This window comes from Crocodylus porosus, unplaced genomic scaffold (assembly GCF_001723895.1).
Source record: "Crocodylus porosus isolate Cpor-Errol unplaced genomic scaffold, CroPor_comp1, whole genome shotgun sequence".
Classification (NCBI taxonomy): domain Eukaryota; kingdom Metazoa; phylum Chordata; order Crocodylia; family Crocodylidae; genus Crocodylus; species Crocodylus porosus.
Genome location: NW_017728886.1, coordinates 75,773,577 through 75,791,272, shown reverse-complemented (window position 1 = coordinate 75,791,272; position 17,696 = coordinate 75,773,577). Strand labels below are relative to the sequence as shown.

General features: G+C 43.0%; 1 protein-coding gene across 2 annotated transcripts in view; it reads right to left on the bottom strand.

Moving 5' to 3' along the window:
- ATP2C1 (ATPase secretory pathway Ca2+ transporting 1) overlaps positions 1–17,696 on the bottom strand; it is a 100,687-nt gene that overhangs the window by 45,959 nt on the left and 37,032 nt on the right. For both annotated transcript variants that reach the window (XM_019536765.1, XM_019536773.1), the window contains exons 2-3: positions 4,064–4,174; positions 2,427–2,543 (exon numbers count right to left, since the gene is read on the bottom strand). In XM_019536765.1, the coding sequence (XP_019392310.1) occupies positions 2,427–2,543; positions 4,064–4,174 (228 nt within the window). The remainder of the gene's footprint in view (positions 1–2,426; positions 2,544–4,063; positions 4,175–17,696) is intronic.

Here is a 17,696-nt window from a genome sequence, read left to right as displayed (position 1 = left end):
GAGGGGGCCCAGCAGGGAGGTGGCTGTTCTGGTCCCTACTTAGGAAGACAGAGGCAAAGAAATCATTAAACATGTTAGCTTTGCCATCTGGTGTGATGACCACATTTCCAAACACGTCCTGCAGGGGTCCCACATTACCCGGGACCTTCTTTTTACCCCCCATGTATTTAAAAAAGGACTTCTTATTGTCCTTAATCTGGGTATTGTCCATAGCCAATGCATCCACTTATCTATTTCTGATTGAATGAAGTCAACTTTGAGGGTTAAGTGAAATGGAAGAATATGCCTGCTACATCTGGGAAAGTTTTAACGACAAATACCGACAGCAGTGAGTGAGTTCTTAAAAAAACCTAGCATTTCCTCTGTTTGATAGCAACTTCCTGAGCGGACTCAAAGCTCAGAATTGTTTACCAGAATTCCTTGTGCTGAAACCTATGAACACTTCCAACCCATGTGCTCCTCCTGCTCCCTTCCCCACCCCACCCAAATCCACTATATTTCAAGAATAGAGGGAGGTAATGGTAGAAAGAAGATGGTATACAATTACATTCTTGCTCCTGCCAGCAGCAGAGTATTGGCTATGCCTCTGAAACAATGCCAAGCTCAACAGTCCCAAACAATGGTTTTCAACCTATTTAGCCTCAAGATACCCATCCATAACTTTTCTGAATTTTGGGGCATACCAAGTGAGACTCACTCATCTTCCTAGCGCCAGGTAAGAGCAGTGGGGGAAGGACCTACTCTTTGCACTGCTGCCCCCTCCCTACTCCCTATATCTGTACCTGAGGAAGTAAGGGCACCTCTCACCACAAAGGCTATTCCTTAAGGATGTCACATGCTGAGAATTCCCCCTGTGGTCCCTCCCTAGCTCTGGGAGCATGGAAGGAGTGAAGCTGATGAGCTGAGATTCATAAGTGCAGCTCTGACCCCACATTCAGCTGTCATTTACCTGCAGCAGAGCAAGCTGCTGGGAGCATGGGCACTGCTGAGAGAAAGGGCCAAAAGACAGGCAGCCCTCAAAGCACTGCAGGCATCAGGTGCCAGATGCACAGAACAAAAGGGGAAAAGCAGTTCCCTCCTTACATGGGGGTCAGGCAGTGCAGTACCCTTAAGGGGTGCACACAGAGCCCCAGCTGAGAACCACTGTTCTAGAATCTAGCCATCTATCACCCAGGAGTAAAATGTACAGCAATCCTTTTAGTTGCACCACTACTCTGACAAGCTGCAAAAAACAAACTGACCAGAGCCTTGTGGACATCCTTAAATTGTTCCAAAACAAGCTACCTAAAAAAAAAACCCAATCCCAACAATCCCAACCCTACTTGGGGAGAAAACAGATAATTTAGACAAGGGAGAAGAACACTAGAGAGAGACATATTGGCTCAGACACCCAACAAGCCAAGACTGACAAAAAACACAGCCCTTCTTTTGATAGCATTGTTTCATATCACAGCAAAATTCTCATCCCTAAGTGAGTATTCACAGCAGGGCACTGTCCCCATGTCTTACTCCTCAAAACCTTGTCTAGCTCTCCTTACCTATTAAGGCATCTGTACTTTAGTAGGGCTTGAAAATTTATCCAATGTTCACATAGGTTCATATCTAATCAGATTTGATCACAGAGGACAAATCTTATGTACAAATCTTTGCATCCAGAAATCTCTTTACTGTTCTAGCCCCAGTTCTGTTGCCCCAGTTCTAAATGCAGACTGAATATAAAAATAACATTCACTTAAGACACTTGTGACCCGACAGACATTCAACTTAAGACATGATGGGATCTAAATCTCAACCCCAACAATGATACAACCTGCCACGCCAAACATGCATGGCAGCACATGCAGTTCTGGGATTGGAGATTATACCTTGTTCATACTTGCCTTGGCCCAAGCAGACAATCAGCTCAACATACATAGTTTTATAGCTCCCCATATACTGTGGCAGCTTAATGCTAGCCTCCCTATGCACACAGGAGTTGTACAAAACCTGTGCACTGCCCAACTGAGCAGCAGGTCCTGGCCACAAGTTCAATTTAAGGTGCGATACAAGCAAGCCAAAGTTATTCCACGTTATATAAGATACTGTAATGCTGGATTAAATGTAACGTTACATACACATGGAATAACTTTGTTCCTAAACTACTGCATTATCATGTCTTAAATCGAGTTGCACGCACGGCCAGTTACTACTTAAGGTGGAATTAACTTGTTAATCACGTTTTAAATGTAACATGTGTCAGAGGCTCTGCAAGTAGCTGAATAAAAGACCTTTCAATATACCAACTATATTCTACTACAGGACCATAAATTTAAATCACTGTACTTAGTTTACCCACTTTCCCTTTCCATAATATGTCCCTAAAAGTAGAGACCTAAGGAGTAGAGGGCAATACTTCTAGAAATGCAGGGATGAAACACAACACTCACCTGTAAAATGTATTTTTTCCACAGTGGCTCATCCTCACTGATATCAAACTCATTCCATCCATGGAATGCCCGTCTATGACAAACTTCACAGTTTTTTAGGCCATTCTGAAGATCAGCCTATTAAAACATGTACAGGATAATTACAGACTATACGCATAGTAATGAGAAGGGCATAAAAAAATTGTTTTCATCATGGTAGCAGCAGGTAAAGAAACTTTGCAGATTATAAAAAGATGGTCTACCCAAGATCCTACAAATACACTAGAATAGCAGATGTTGCTTCATGTCCATAAAGACTTATACCTCCTTTCTGTAGAAACCTCAAGCCAGATGACTAACCTGCTGACCATTTGTAGCTTTCAGGCTCTTGAGAATTAGGCTACAATTACAGCAACATAGCTAAGCAAGAATTTCAAAGGAGACAATTTTCTGAAAGTCCTAAGCTCTTATTGGCTTCCAAAACTCCCAAAAAACTGCTTCATATACTAGCCCAGTGCTTAACCCCTGGCTTGTGGACTGTATCCAGCCCACAGAGCCACATTATCTTGTCCACAATGCTTCCCACAGGTCCAAAAATTTGGTGGCTCCCCTGCTGCCTAATTTCTGGATCTGTCAGGAAGCCTGTGGATCAGATAGCATGATCCTGCATGCTAGATCAGCTCCACAGGACCAGGCAGAGATGGTGTGGCCCTGATCAGGCTGTACAGGGCCCACAGAAGCAGCCCAGGGCCAACCCAGGTGTACAGAGACCAGGGAGGCGTAACGAGGCCATATCCTGGTACCTGGGGCTCAGCCCAGTACCATGTGGGCCAAAAGGTAGCCCCATTGCACTAACCCAAGAGAACAACCGCTGAGATTACCGACATAGAAGGACAACGTGCCCTGAAAGTTAACCCCAGATTTATAGGTCCATAAACCTAAATAGGGGACAGCTTTCTTTGACCTTCCTCTAAATTGTTACTTGAGAAGTTGGCTAACTTCTAAGTGCTACTGTGGCAAATAAAATTGTCTGAAATACTCAGATCCTTCAGAATGTGTTCAAAGAGCTCTTCTGCCAGGGCTTCCACTGGGAGGAAGAACAAACAACAACGAAAAACTCTTGACAAAATACAGAAGTATTCTCAAGTCAACTGGCAAATCTAAAACCAACATCCAAATAATTCATCTTTTTTTAAACAGAATTTACTTCACTGAATTTTACTGAAACATACTACCATAAATGTACATGACCTTAGAAGTGTGCCTATGAGATTATTTAAGATTGAAAAGAAATTTATAGAAGATTAAATGAGACTTCTTGGTCTGAAGGGGGCGGGGGGAGGACACAAGGTATTTCTGTTTATCTGGGTAAGTACTAATAATTTATGGTGAAAGCATCTGCTTTTTTGGATTACAGTATACTAACATTACTAACGTTAAAAATATTCAAGATACACATAAGCCTACTTACATTTTACAATTTATTTTAAAAGAAAGATTTCTCCAAACACTAGAGCTTAAAACATGATATTCATTAAAAATGACTAAAAGTTAGTATTAAACTGAAAGAAAGTAGTTTCTAAGAATTACAGAATCTTCCCTGTATAAACCTGTTTAATAGTTGCTGTTAGTCTGGCTTTAATGTCTTCACAACTTACTTGAAGAATGCTTGCAACTTCATTAACTGGCAGTTCACTTGCTTTTTTGGAGGACAGTACAGGAATCATTGTCTCATTGTCACCATTAGGGATTTGTTGAAGACGTGCAACCTAAGAATCAAAAGCGAAGTTGTAAGTTAGAGCAAAAACTTAAAATAGTTCTAATTTTACTATCTATGCTGCCAAGACAAGCACATACATACATACATACACACACACACACTGGAACCATAACTGAGCATAATCAAGACTGAGTAACTTCAAGACATCCTAATATCTGTTTTAATCTTCATTTCACTTATTAAAAAAGCATTAAAACTGGGTTTAGCATTACACCTAATAATGATTTGATTCATAAGGTGTATTAGTGCATAGTAATAAAACAATATTTACACTATGAAAGCATAATTCTTATACAAGAATATTTGTGTTGTTTTAGAAAACACATTCTAAGATTAAATGAGCCTGCAATACCAGCTACAATATGAAATAATAATGACTGTCAGATTCTCCCCCTCTCCTCCTCCCATCATTAAAAAACTAGCAACAGATACCACCTAATGGATCACATGTACACATAATCCTTTAGCTCATTATTTTTAATGGCTGGGCAGGAAAGAAACAATCCTGGCAGTTCACAAATGAATTTAAAACCAGGCTTGTAGCTAGCTTTGCTAACAACTTCTTAATAAAAGGATATTGCATCTAAACTATCAAAAACATCAGTTCACAATTCCTTTCCAATTATATACAAAAGGGTAACTCATTTTTTCTGCATCTTCGAAAAGGATAGCCTTCAGCAAAAAATAGGAAAGACTTGACTTTAGATTGCTGTTACATCCCATATTAAATACAGACTCTTCAGGTATGGCATGTGGAATCATCACCTGCCATTATTACATATCATTATGGAACAAAAATGGTAAGGAACAGTATTTCTCTTCTGTTGAGAATACATTCTGAAGTTATCAAAGGCTTTTTTGCAACCAAATTTTCTTACAGCTGCAGTCTCCTAGGCCAACATGGTTTAAAGAAAAGCATTACTTGAAATAAGTGTTTGATCTGCACAAACATGAGAGCTATTTTAAAGAGAAAGAGGTCTATCCAGGTAGTGTTTTCATTAAAAAGAACAAACCTTTACGAACATTTTAACGCCACTCTGGTTGAGAATCACTGCTTTAGGCCTTCTTCCTAGAACATCACCCCGTAGTATAAGCTGGCAAATACCTATACTTTTTCCTCTCTAGCCTTACACATTATAAACCCCAACATTCCTGGTTTTCTTGAATACAGGGGCAGAGGTATCCTAGAGTTTGGAAAGAAAAAAAACTATTATTTAAATTTTCTAGTGTTTATCACCTCAAGAAACAAATTATGAACTTGCTCCAGAACACCTGATAGCATTTTAAGTGCCCTGGACTAAGTGCAGCGTCTGTTCAGCTAAACCTGCATTCTTAGGTTGCATGGAAGAAGTTTACGCAGAGCAAGGAAAAGCAGAAAATTCCCTTCAGATCTCAGATTTGTATAGGTGCTTGAAGGGCAGGCTCATAGATTTTGAGACACTACAATTCTAGAATAATAGCAGGAAATCCCACTAATAGCTCTATGCAAATAACCCCTTTGAGAATCATGGGATTTACCAGTATTTAATGTCCACCTAACAGTTTGGGCAACTTCTCTCTAAAGCTACAAATTCTGATTGAAGTTGCAATGAAACCAAGTGTAATATTAATGTTGCAATGGTTACTCACCTTACCAACAAGACTACTATATTACGCCAGAAACAAGAGTCATTAAGTCTTGAAGGGATGGGTACTACAGGTAGAAACACAGCCACAAGCTAGCTGAAGCCTAGAGAAAGATAGTTTTGACCAGGCTTATCTGCAGAGGCTCAAGTGTAAAGAGGTGGAAAGTTATCCAAGCCTGAACAAAGAAGCCAGGTGATAAAGGAAGTGTTTAATAAAATATACGCAGGCAGAACAGCTCATCAGTGAGGATGACCTTTGCACTACCCATTATTTCAGCTGGAAGAACAAGGGCAAGGAGGCACAAGCCCTCAAGGAAGATCCCACATGGCATTCCGCAGGCACAAGATTAAATTCACAACAGCTATTCCTAAGTAACTCCACATATACACAAGTCCTCAAGAAGCAATCCGTACCCATCTCCCACCTAGGAAAAAAGTTATGCTGTGTTAACGCAAACTTCACAATGCAAGTGCTTAATTTCATAACCTATACTAACTGTTTTTGACAAATAGGCTCACAGCACCAGCAGCCATACAGTTGCCAATACAGATCCAAGAAAGAGGAGAACAATTTTCTTCTGAGGGGCATTTGCAATACCTATGATATCCTTTCTGATCATCTTTGTCACCCTTAGATTCAGTCATTAACCTCAGAAGTGAAGAGCATCTTAGTCAACAGTCACTAATTTACAGACTGAAAGTAAATTGAAACTTCTTTTCATGACTGCAATTGAGGACAGAGAACACAAACTTGGTCTCTAATAATGTTTGCTATGTCGCTGTAAATCTTTACATGCCACCTTTTTACCAGCTTAAGTACATTTCTCTCTCCAAAGGAAACCAGAATTTGTGGTAGACGTGATATCTTTTATTAGACTTGGTGTGGTAAAATCTCCTCTCTCACCTCTACCACGAGCTCCGATTCCTTTTTCTTTTGGTCAATATGGCTACAAACTGGAAACTGTGCCTTTATCTGTCCAAAGCATTTAGTTAAAGGACCCTCCTTCAGCCACATTTCTTCAACAGCACCAAGGGATAGCCGAACTACTAGTACAGTTATTATAACAAATCTGGGCTTAAGAAATAACCACATTCTAAACAATTCAGTTCTCCAGGTGAGAACCAGTGCAGTTGTAAAAGTAACTGGCAGCCAGTGCAAGACAGAGAACAGCAGTACAGCTTCTAATTTTGCGTTACCTTAGTATCAAGGGACCACTTAAAAGCAACATGCCTTAGCATGGACTTTTCCCTGCAAAGACTCCCAAACACTCTCCACTGGCTCTTTATGTCTCAGTAATAAGTTCTTTATGATATTCAATTAATCAAATACCCCCAAATGCAAGTGTTAAAATGTACACAAGATCTAGATCGTCTATGTATGAAATCATATAACATTGAACAACTAAAGCAGGCAAAATATTTTCCCTTAATTTCACTTGAAAAAAACAGTTCAAGTCAGTTTTGTATTACTACCCTTTTTATGCCATAATCTATGCCTCTATACTTTTAAAGGCATAGACTACAATGTGAAATATATGTCAGGGGTGACAAACCTGTAGGATGACTGCAAGCAGCACAAGCAGCCTCTGCAAGGCATGCAGCAGATTAGGGAAGGGACATGCAGTACAGCAGCAGCAAAGACAGGAAACAGAAAGCAGAGCAGGCAAATCAGAGAAGGAGAACATGGCTGGAAGCAGAAAGAACAGATCAGGCTGAGGAAGGGGATCGAATGGGACTCAGTCTTTTGGCTCAGATCAAGTGTCTTGACCTCTTGTGGACTAAGATCAAGTCGGGAGTATCTGAATTTCAAGACCTCTGGGCTTGGGCCTGCATATGGGATGCCTGCCAATGGATTTGGGAGCATCTGAAGACCCAGGGTGAGAGCCCAGGATGGAAGATGCTCACCAGTTGCAGCACCATACATGGTGTTCAGAAAGACTGAGTTCCTCCTGCTCAACTGATATGCTTTTTGGAATGATTGAGTTCTACTCAACCAATCTGACTGGGAACATGAAATACATTATTTAAAAAGAAAAAGAAAAAGGTATGTGGATAATTTGTAGCACACTGCCCAAAAAAAAGTTAACCGCCCCCCACCCCCATCGACATGGGGTGGAGGAAATCTTTCAACTGTAATATTGCTTCATGCAGGGCTGTCCAAGTGGCAGCCCACAGGCTGCATACGACTCATGACAGGTTAAAATCACAGTCTTTGGGGCTTGTCAATGTGGCTTCAAAACCCATGGGGCGAACATACTGCCACTAGCCTCCTCACCGTTTTGCACATTGCCAAATTCAGTTACCACTGGCAACTCAAATCCAAGTCAGGGAGAGATAAGTGGAGGCAGCCACTCCTTGTGTTCCAGAAAAATCACTGATGTGAGCACTGACAAGCTGCCAAAGGTGGGGAAACATTTGACCTAGGTCTGCATCACAGGGCATTAAAGCTGGACACATCCTAGTCTAAAAGGACAAAAGAAATCAAATACAAATATGATCTCCAATGCTCAAGTCCTTTTCAGATTTGCTTGTCAAGTTTTCAGTCACTTCTATGAAGTTACCATCCCACCCCTTACAACTTCATTGGGCTGTCAACAGTTCTCAACCTTTTTAGACTCAGGGTATCCCCTCATTAGACTCAAGACACCCCTCAAAATGCCAGCTCTTAATTTTCACTTCCTGTGTGACTACAGAAAACTGATAAAGCAATTCCTCTGCTGTAAAGAATGTGGAAAGACCACAACAGGTCAGAATGGCTTTAACCCAATGGGTTCCTATTTGAAATCTCTGGGTTTTTATCTTGTGCATCATGTCTACATACACTTAATAGTGATAACTTTGTGTGGTAGCCCACAACACCCTTAAAAGGATCAAGGCACTCCACGGTGCCATGGCACTCTGGTTGAAAAATCACTGGGCTAAGCCTTAACTTCTTTCCATTCAAATATTTCATTGAATCATAGAAGTAGGGTCAGAAGGGACCTTGTAGATCTTCAAGTCTGACCCCCTGCCTGGGCAGGAGACAGACATTAGGGCTGAAAGGGACCTCAGAAGATCGAGTCCAGCCCCCTGCCCTAGGGGCAGGAAGTCAGCAGAGATCATAGGATCCCAACAAGATAAACATCGAAATGTCTCTTGAAGGCGTTCAAAGTAGGTACCTGAACAACCTTCAGCAGCAGTTTATTCCAAACCTTGGGGACCCAGACAGTAAAGAAGTTCTTCCTCATGTCCAGCTTGAAACAGTCACAGAGGAGGTTGTGACCATTCAACCTTGTCATCCCTTGGGGCGCTCTGGTGAACAGACATTCCCCCAGATACTGATAAAACCCTGATAAAACTTATAGGTGGCCACCAGATCTTGAGCCTGCACTTTTCCAGGCTAAAGAGTCCCATGGCTCTCAGCCTGTCGCTGTAAGGTCTGTTTTCCTGACCTCTGATCATGCACACTGCTCTTCTCTGGACTCTCTCAAGCTTCTCCACATGGTTTTTGAATTGTGGAGCCCAAAACTGGATGCAGTACTCCAACTGTGGCCTCACCAAGACCGAGTACAACAGAAGAATGACGTCCTGGGATCTGCTTGAGAAGCATCTATGAATGCAAGCCAGCATTTGGTCGCTTTACTAGCTGCAGCATCTCACTGAAGGCTCATGTTCATCTTGCAGTCAATCATGACCCCCAAGTCCCTTTTGCCCATAGTGCTACCCAGCATAGCATTGCTGAGCCTATAAGGATGCTGCAGGTTTTTCTTCCCAAGGTGGAGAAACTTGCATTTTTTAGTTTTAAATACCATCAGGTTCTCATCCGCCCATTTCCTGAGCCTGTCAAGGTCAGCCTGGATCACCCTCCCATCCTCAGTTGTGGACGCTTTACCCCAGAGTTTGGTGTCGTCAAACTTGGCCAGTCTGCTTCTGATACCAATGTCCACATCATTAATGAAAATATTGAATACTGTAGGCCCAAGGACAGAGCCTTGAGGGACCCCACTGGTCACAGCACAATATGTTCTAGAATAGTGTTTCTCAACCCATGGGTTGCAACTCAAAAAGTAGGCCACAAAAACACATGAAAGGGTTGCCAGCCCATTTTAAAAACGTATTCTCATTAAAGGAGAAAAACATGGGAAACTGTGTGTGGGGCAGGGGGGCCCCAAGCCACAGGGGAGCAGGGGGTTGGAAGTGAGAAGCACTGGGTCAGAACTGGCCATCAGTGTGTACAAATGGGTCCTGATACAAAAGAGGTTGAGAATCACTGCTCTAAAATAAACTTAGGTTGCCCATAAGATTATGATCTCCTCAGGGTTAAAATGGATGTGGTAACATAAGCAAGGCAAGATAACTAGAACTCCTTTGCTATTTTGTAGTTAAAAAGCAAGTATTAAGACCAGGTAAGAATTTGAACATGAAAGGAATTGAGGCATTTGGAAAAGTATATGCGTACTTTATTAAACAGAGATGGTACCAACGCTGCTTAACATTTGCATTTTTTTCTTTTTTTATTCCTATCAACTTAGCCAAAGTTTTGCATTTCAGGATTAGTCACACAGGACAATCCATCATAGGAAAAAAGTTCCTTCCCCACAGAAACTGTTTTTCCTCCATACCAGAAATGCGATTTTACCAGATCAGTGACAGTTATTTCAACGTTAGTATGTGAACAAAATGTCAGTGAGGCTAATGGTGGATCCCTGCTGAATAATTCCCTTCCAATTATCCGGAACTAGAAAAGCAGTCCTGCTTCAACAAATCTGCACCTTTTATTGGAGGTGCAGTGGCAATTCTTTAGCTGTTTTTCAGTGCTGAACAGGTCCCTTAAGAGCCAGGTAAAAACAACTAAAATATATCCTTAATACTTTTCATGTCCTTTACATGAACTATCTGAATAGCAAAAGATTCTTCCCTGCCCAGGAAATTATTTCAGGGAAAGTTACATTCCAGTTTCAAATTATATACAAGCATTCATGCTTTGAAGTGTAAAAATATACAACAAACTTCTAGGAAGTTTCACATATAGGAAAAGGTGCTAAAGAAAAAGCAGGTCTACAGAAAAAAAGTCTTGTTTATGAACAGAAAGAGCATTTTGTAGGAATTTAATCAGGGATGCTAAAGTGTTTTTTTTTTTATGGGAAGAAACTAGGTCTTCCTTGGGAGCTTCGATTTCAGATTGCCTCAGGGAAACGGATCCTCTCTCAGGACCTTCAAGTTGGTAACAGATTCCACAAAAATGCTGAGCTTCAGCAGTTATCAAGAGGTCATTTAATCATCATTCCCTCCTCTGCTCCAACACCCCAGCTGAGGCATGATTAGCTATTTCTACACAATCTACAACATCCCAAAGCAGCCTGCATAACTATCCTTAGTCATGACAAATTTTAATATCCAAGTTAACACTTGCTAGAGATTAAGCTAATTGTTTCTTGGCATAACCCCACTGGGCATAGAGAACAATTGATCACTGCCCTCTTTATAACTTCTCATGTTTTGGGAGACTTGTTACAACCATGTGGACTATATACATGGGGGATTTACTTCAAAGTGAGCTTTGGCAAAGCAGCTCCTTCACACTAACCGGTATGCAATAGCCACGCCTTGCTTTTATTTCATTGCTTCCATATAGAGTTTCCTAGAAAGAATTAAATTAGCACTGAGGGTAAATATCCCATACTTCTTTGCACTGCTAGGGACACAGCCTATGCATTATGGGACTGCTCCCACAGCACACAGTAGGAGTCAGAGGCCCTAACAGGCAGCCCAGTCAGGACTAATTACCTAGATGGTCCAACAGCCTGAAGCTCTGGTTGCCAGCCCCACCTTGGCTAAGAAACCAGCCAGCCACTGTTAAGGCCCCTTGATTTTTGCTGAAGATAGCAGTCTCCTCATTTAAGTCCACTAGTGGCAGCTAACTGGTGGCCAGCCAACAGTTCTGCCTGAACATCTACTGTTGTAATCCTCTCTGGATCTTGTGCTCTTTGGTTTTCTGGTTTCTAACTCTGCTTCTCGACTCTGGATTTTGAGAACTCTGCTCAGCTTTAGTAACCTGGTCCCTGACTCAGCTTGTGACCTGGACTCTGCCTCTGCAATCTCACCTTGGATCTGGTAATTTGCACTGACACTCCTGCTCCTGTGTGGCTCAGGGTTCCCCCAGCTCCCATCTCTAGCCCTTCCCTGGTGGCCTACCCACCAAGTCAGACCACTTATGACCCAGTCCTTCTAGCAGGGTTTCTAAAAGAAACTGCATACACACAAACACACACTAAAAATATAGAAACTCTTCACACCATGCCATGATCTGCTCTTCTCAGATGGCTGGTACCACTTCCAAACTTTTAACAGTTCATCATGGGTGAAAGAGCTCTCCACACTGAAACCATGTCAGAGAGGCATACACAACAGCTGTGCTGATGTATTTGATATGCCAATGCCAGATGGCTGCAATTTTTGCAGCAGCAGCTACAGCTTCCTTTCCACACCTAAAACTGGAACTAGAGAACAAGCAGATAATTCAAAATTGAGATACTGCTTTCAGGCTCAAGAAAGAAGCACTGACCAGTGGGAGGACTGTGCTGCAGCCCTAAAATGCTCAGCAGTGATGGTAAAACTTCAGAATGACAGAGGGGTTTTTCCTGGAAATCCATATAAAAGAATCCTGTGTCCTGTCTCTGCAGCTCAAATACAAGTCTTCCCTTGCCTCTTCAGAATCATTTGGTTAAGACTGCCTGGAAGGGCTGTTGTGACAGATGTGTGTACCACTATTACAAAAAAAAGTGGTGTCACAGTATGCTGCAAGGCTTACTGATCTTCAGAAAGTTACTAACACCATATTCTTTCCCAACTGCACTGGTACAAGATACCAAACCCACATTCCCTTGGCCTGAGTCATTGAATTCATAAGTGAAGGAGTACTTTTAATGCTAGTAAACAATAGGTTACTATGGCCAATACAGGTTAGCCTGAAAAAGTTGTAGAATTTAAAGGACTCTTGCCTGTTTTCACTAATGGAAAACAGGCAATTTGCCAATGCAGCTCTCACAGATGGTATCAACTTTTATTCTTATTTTAAGAAACCCTTTAGTACCTTAGCTAATGAAGCCTTTTGCTGGAAATTTAGACCCCCAAATATCTGTTCAACTACTGCCTAAGCAGCTGCAGTATGACAGTGGTGTGGGCCTTCAACAGGCCAAGTAAACCCATCTCAAAATTTTAACTTAATGATCTGTTCTGCACAGCATCCATGAGAGCTAAACAGATTCAAAGATTTGCAGGATGTTTTGGGGAGCCTGAAAAACCCCTCTTAAGTGACAATCACCAGAACATATTCTCCATAATGCCTTGTGTACCTACTTTGATGAAAGGCTATAAATACAGGACCTCCACTTAATCCAGGAGGTGCACAGTCCCACCAGAGGAAATCCCCTGTTGGACCTGGTCCTGGCCACAGACAACGACTTGGTAAGGGACCTCCAGGATCTTGACCACCTGGGTGATAGCGATCATCGCTTGCTGGAATTCACCATTCAGTGCAGGGTGTCAAGGGCCTGCAGCAAGGCGGTAGCCCTACACTTCAAGATGGCCAGCTTCCATGAGCTGAGATTAGTGGGAGAGGCGCTGGGGTTCTTGAGAGCAGGGCAGCTCAGTGCCCAAGATGAGTGGTCGTTCTTTAAGAAGACTATACTCAGGGCTCAAGGGGTGACCATCCCAACAAAAAACAAGGGGGACAGGAGTGCACGAAAGCCTCCCTGGCTCACCAAGGGTGTACGGGAATGCCCAATTGCCAAAAAGGCGGTGTACACCTGGTGGAAGGGGGGTGCTATCTCCAAAGAGGAGTATACCTCCTCTGCTTGGGCCTGTAGGGGGGGCTGTCAGGAAAACTAAGGCGGACACAGAGCTGGGACTAGCATCCAAGATCAAGGATAATAAAAAGTCCTTTTTCAAATATATAGGGAGGATGAAGAAAGCACCGGGAAACGTGGGGCCTCTGTAAGATCCTCTAGGCAATCTGGTGGTTGCGCCAGAAGAGCAAGCAGACCTCTTCAACCAATTCTTCACCTCTGTTTTCTTGTGCAGGGACCGGGACTTCTCCACCGTGATCTAAGACGGACTCGAGGAGAACACCTCCAGACCTCAGGTTGGGGAGGACCGGGTTAGAGAGCTTCTGGAGGGGCTGGACGTGTTCAAATCAGCAGGTCCAGATGCTCTCCACCACAGGGTGTTGAGGGAGCTAGCAGGGGTTATTGCAGGGCCCTTGGCACAGCTTTACGAACGCTCGTGGTGCTCAGGCCAGGTGCCAGATGACTGGAAGATAGCCAACATGGTCCTCATCTTTAAAAAAGGGAAGAGGGAGGACCCAGGCAACTACAGGCCTGTCAGTCTTACCTCAATCCTAGGGATCTTCTTGAAGAGTTCATCATGGAGCACTTCTGTGATGGGGATGCTCAAGGGCAACCAGCACAGTTTCATTAGGGGCAGGTCATGTCAGACCAACCTGATTGCCTTTTATGATCAGGTCACAAAAGCATTGGATGTAGGTATCACCATGGACATAGTCTTTCTGGACTTCAGCAAGGCCTTTGACACGATCTCCCACCCCATCCTGATGGGAAAATTGGGCGACTGTGGCATTGATGCCTACACAGTCAGATGGATTGCAGATTGGCTGAAGGGTCATATTCAGAGGGTGGTGGTGGACGGGTCATATTCAACCTGGGGAGAAGTGGGCAGCAGAGTCCCCCAGGACTCAGTCCTTGGGCCCACGCTGTTCAATTTCTTTATCAGTGACTTTGACGACGGGGTGAAAAGCAACCTGTTTAAATTCACTGATGATACCAAAATTTGGGGTGAGGTGAGCATGCTAGTAGGGAGGGAAAGACTGCAGCAAGACCTGGATAGGTTACAGGGGTGGGCTAACAAAAACAGGATGTGCTTCAATACTGACAAGTGCAGGGGTGATGCACTTAGGCAATAGTAACCAGTAGCACACTTATAATATGGGGAAACTCCCTTCTTGAGAGCATGGAGGCAGAAAGGGATCTTGGAGTCATTACTGACTCCAAGATGAACATGGGCCTACAATGCGAGGTCACAGTTGGCAGGGCTAACCGCACCTTGTCGTGCATCCACAGGTGCATCTCAAGCAGGGCCAAGGAGGTGATCCTCTCCTTCTACGTGACACTGGTCAGGCCATAGCTGGAATACTGTGTCCAGTTCTGTGTGCCCCACTTCAGAAGGGATGTGGACAATATTGAGAGGGTCCAGAGAAGGGCCACCCACATGATCCAGGGAAAACCAGGGCAGACCCTACAATGAGAGACTGAGGGACCTGAACCTGTTCAGGCTTCACAAGAGAAGGCTGAGGGGGGACCTGGTGACCTTCTATAAACTCACTAGGGGGGGGACCAGAAGGGTTTGGGAGAGACCTTGTTTCCCCCGGCATAACAAGAAACAATGACCATAAATTGTTGGAGAGTAGGTTTAAATTAGACATCTGTAAGAACTACTTCACAGTCAGGGCGGCGAGGATCTGGAACCAACTTCCAAGGAAAGTGGTGCTGGCTCCTACCCTGAGGGTCTTTAAGAGGAGGCTTGATGCATACCTGGCTGGAGTCATTTGAGCCCAGTTTTTTTTCTCCTGCCTAGGCAAGGGGTCAGACTTGAAGATCTACAAGGTCCCTTCCGACCCTACTTCTATGATATTGTTATATGCAGTTGGCAGTATTTGCTATGAGGAGTTGCTTCTACAATCTTCAGGGTTTGCTGCACAAGCTTTATGTTTAAAATTCTTCAGAACACATTTCTAACTTTTTTTTTTTTTTTTTTTTTAATTCAAATACTAGGGCCTACTAGGGTAGGCAGATTTGTTATCTGTGTGGGGGGGTCTGTTGTGAATACTATGTCAATAGCCATGAATTTTGCAAATGGCAAAATCAACTGAGGGGCAAATAAAAAGCACGCAAACATGCCCCCCCCGAATCTACGCAAAGCATGACTTAATTGCCCTTAAAGTAAAAGCCAGTGCTAATACTGCCGAACTGTGAGAACAATAAGACCACAAAAACAGCAGGGAAATGCAAATAACAAAGATTTAAAACTTCACAGAGTCTCAACCACAAAGGCTCAAATTACAGTGAGCCCTTTTCATAATGGGAGTGGTGTGGCAGCAATCCAACATACGAGTTAGGCTAGTATTGAAGGAGTCATTTTCTTTTTCAGGCTGGGAGTCCTAACACTTCCTAACACAAACACTTGCTCCCAATAGGGCAAATCTGCAGTATTATGGCAGGGGAATCCAGCGGTTACTGTGCAGAGCCAGTGGGAATGGCAAGAAGGCAAGAGGCATCTTAGATGATGAAAGTTCTTCAAAAACATTAGTTTCTTCCTTTATCAGCTGCTTATGCATCTTTGTACCTGCCTGTATGGTCCACTCAGATGCAAGCCAACTCTGGTCAGTCACCACAATCCTTGCCTTCCCTTCCCCTTCCCCACCCAAATCAGCTTTTATGCAAGATTAAATCCCATACATCAATTTTTTTGCCTTTTTTCTCTTAGCCACTACCCTTTTCTTGCACCAGAAAAAAGAAACACTTTCTACAAGCTAACAAGTTGTTCATGGTTTGGTCTCCATGATGATTAAGTATCTCATCCCACATTTTTTGGTATGATGCCTACAGACCCTCTTTTCCAATCTTGCCAGATGGCAAGTCTTTTGCTACCTTACCTCTCTGTCTTTGGAATTACGATGAATGTAGCTTCCTCAGAGCAGATTTCTACTGGCAGGTCGGTGGGTGGGTAGCTAGCCAATTCACTGTGTCAGATATGCTGGAATGCTATTCTACTCTTTCATTTCATGCTAGGGAGGAGCCATAAGTCATAGGGACAGGTTTCTGTTAATAGCATATTTGTGTCATTGCATCAGGTGCCCAGAGGTCCCGATGAAGCCAGGCTAGCAATTCTCTTTATACTTCTGCTGGCCTTACTAAGGTTTGAAGATGTGGCTTTGGATCATAGGATGAAAGAGCCCCCCTCCTCTCCCCCCCCCAAAAAAAATCATAAAAGAGTTTATAAACACAAAAGGGAACCAAATAGGATATGGTACTGTAGTGAGAAAAGCAATGCTGCCTCCTGATAAAATGCACAGTTAAAAGGGCACAGGCTTCTGTTTTGAAGAGGCAAAGGAGCAAGTTCTGCCCTGTAGTTATAATGCTCTACTAAAGTACTTCCTTAATCTCAAATTCTACTCTGTACTCCCTGTAGACATGCCAAAAGGTCCCAGTACTATTAATACAATTTTAATGGCATTTTAGACCTCTTTGAAGTTATTGTCTGTGCTTTGTAAATCATTATACTATGCACTGCCTACTTCTAGTTTGCATACTGCTACAATATTTTCTAGGAGACTAAAAAAATGCATTAATGAATATTAGCTAATAAAAGGCTGAGACCTGCTTTACAGGAGCCCCTCCAAGATCTCACAGACATCCCAACCTTTGAAGTTGCTGTGTAGTATCTTTACTTCCAAGGGCATCTTTTGGAAGAAGTCCATTTCTGAATGTGAAACTGTCCTTCACGTCAATCTTCTGTCTTCAAGGGAAGTGCACTGTTTCTAAACATGCTTGAAGGGGGGATGAATTAATTATCATGACCACCTTGCTTTGTCCTGGGAGGGCGATGCAGTTTTGGTTTCTTTAGCAGCATACACAGTATTTTCTTTCTGTTAAGAACATATGGAGGCAGAACACTGTCCATCCTAATACAAGAACCAGAGACACTGGGACAAACAAGGCAACTGTGAGAACAGGTCTCCAAGATGGCTCTCTGAACTGACTGCCCTGGGCCCCACAAACAGTTGTGGAGGCAGTCACCACCCCCCGCTCCTCCCACCCTGCCACCATCAGC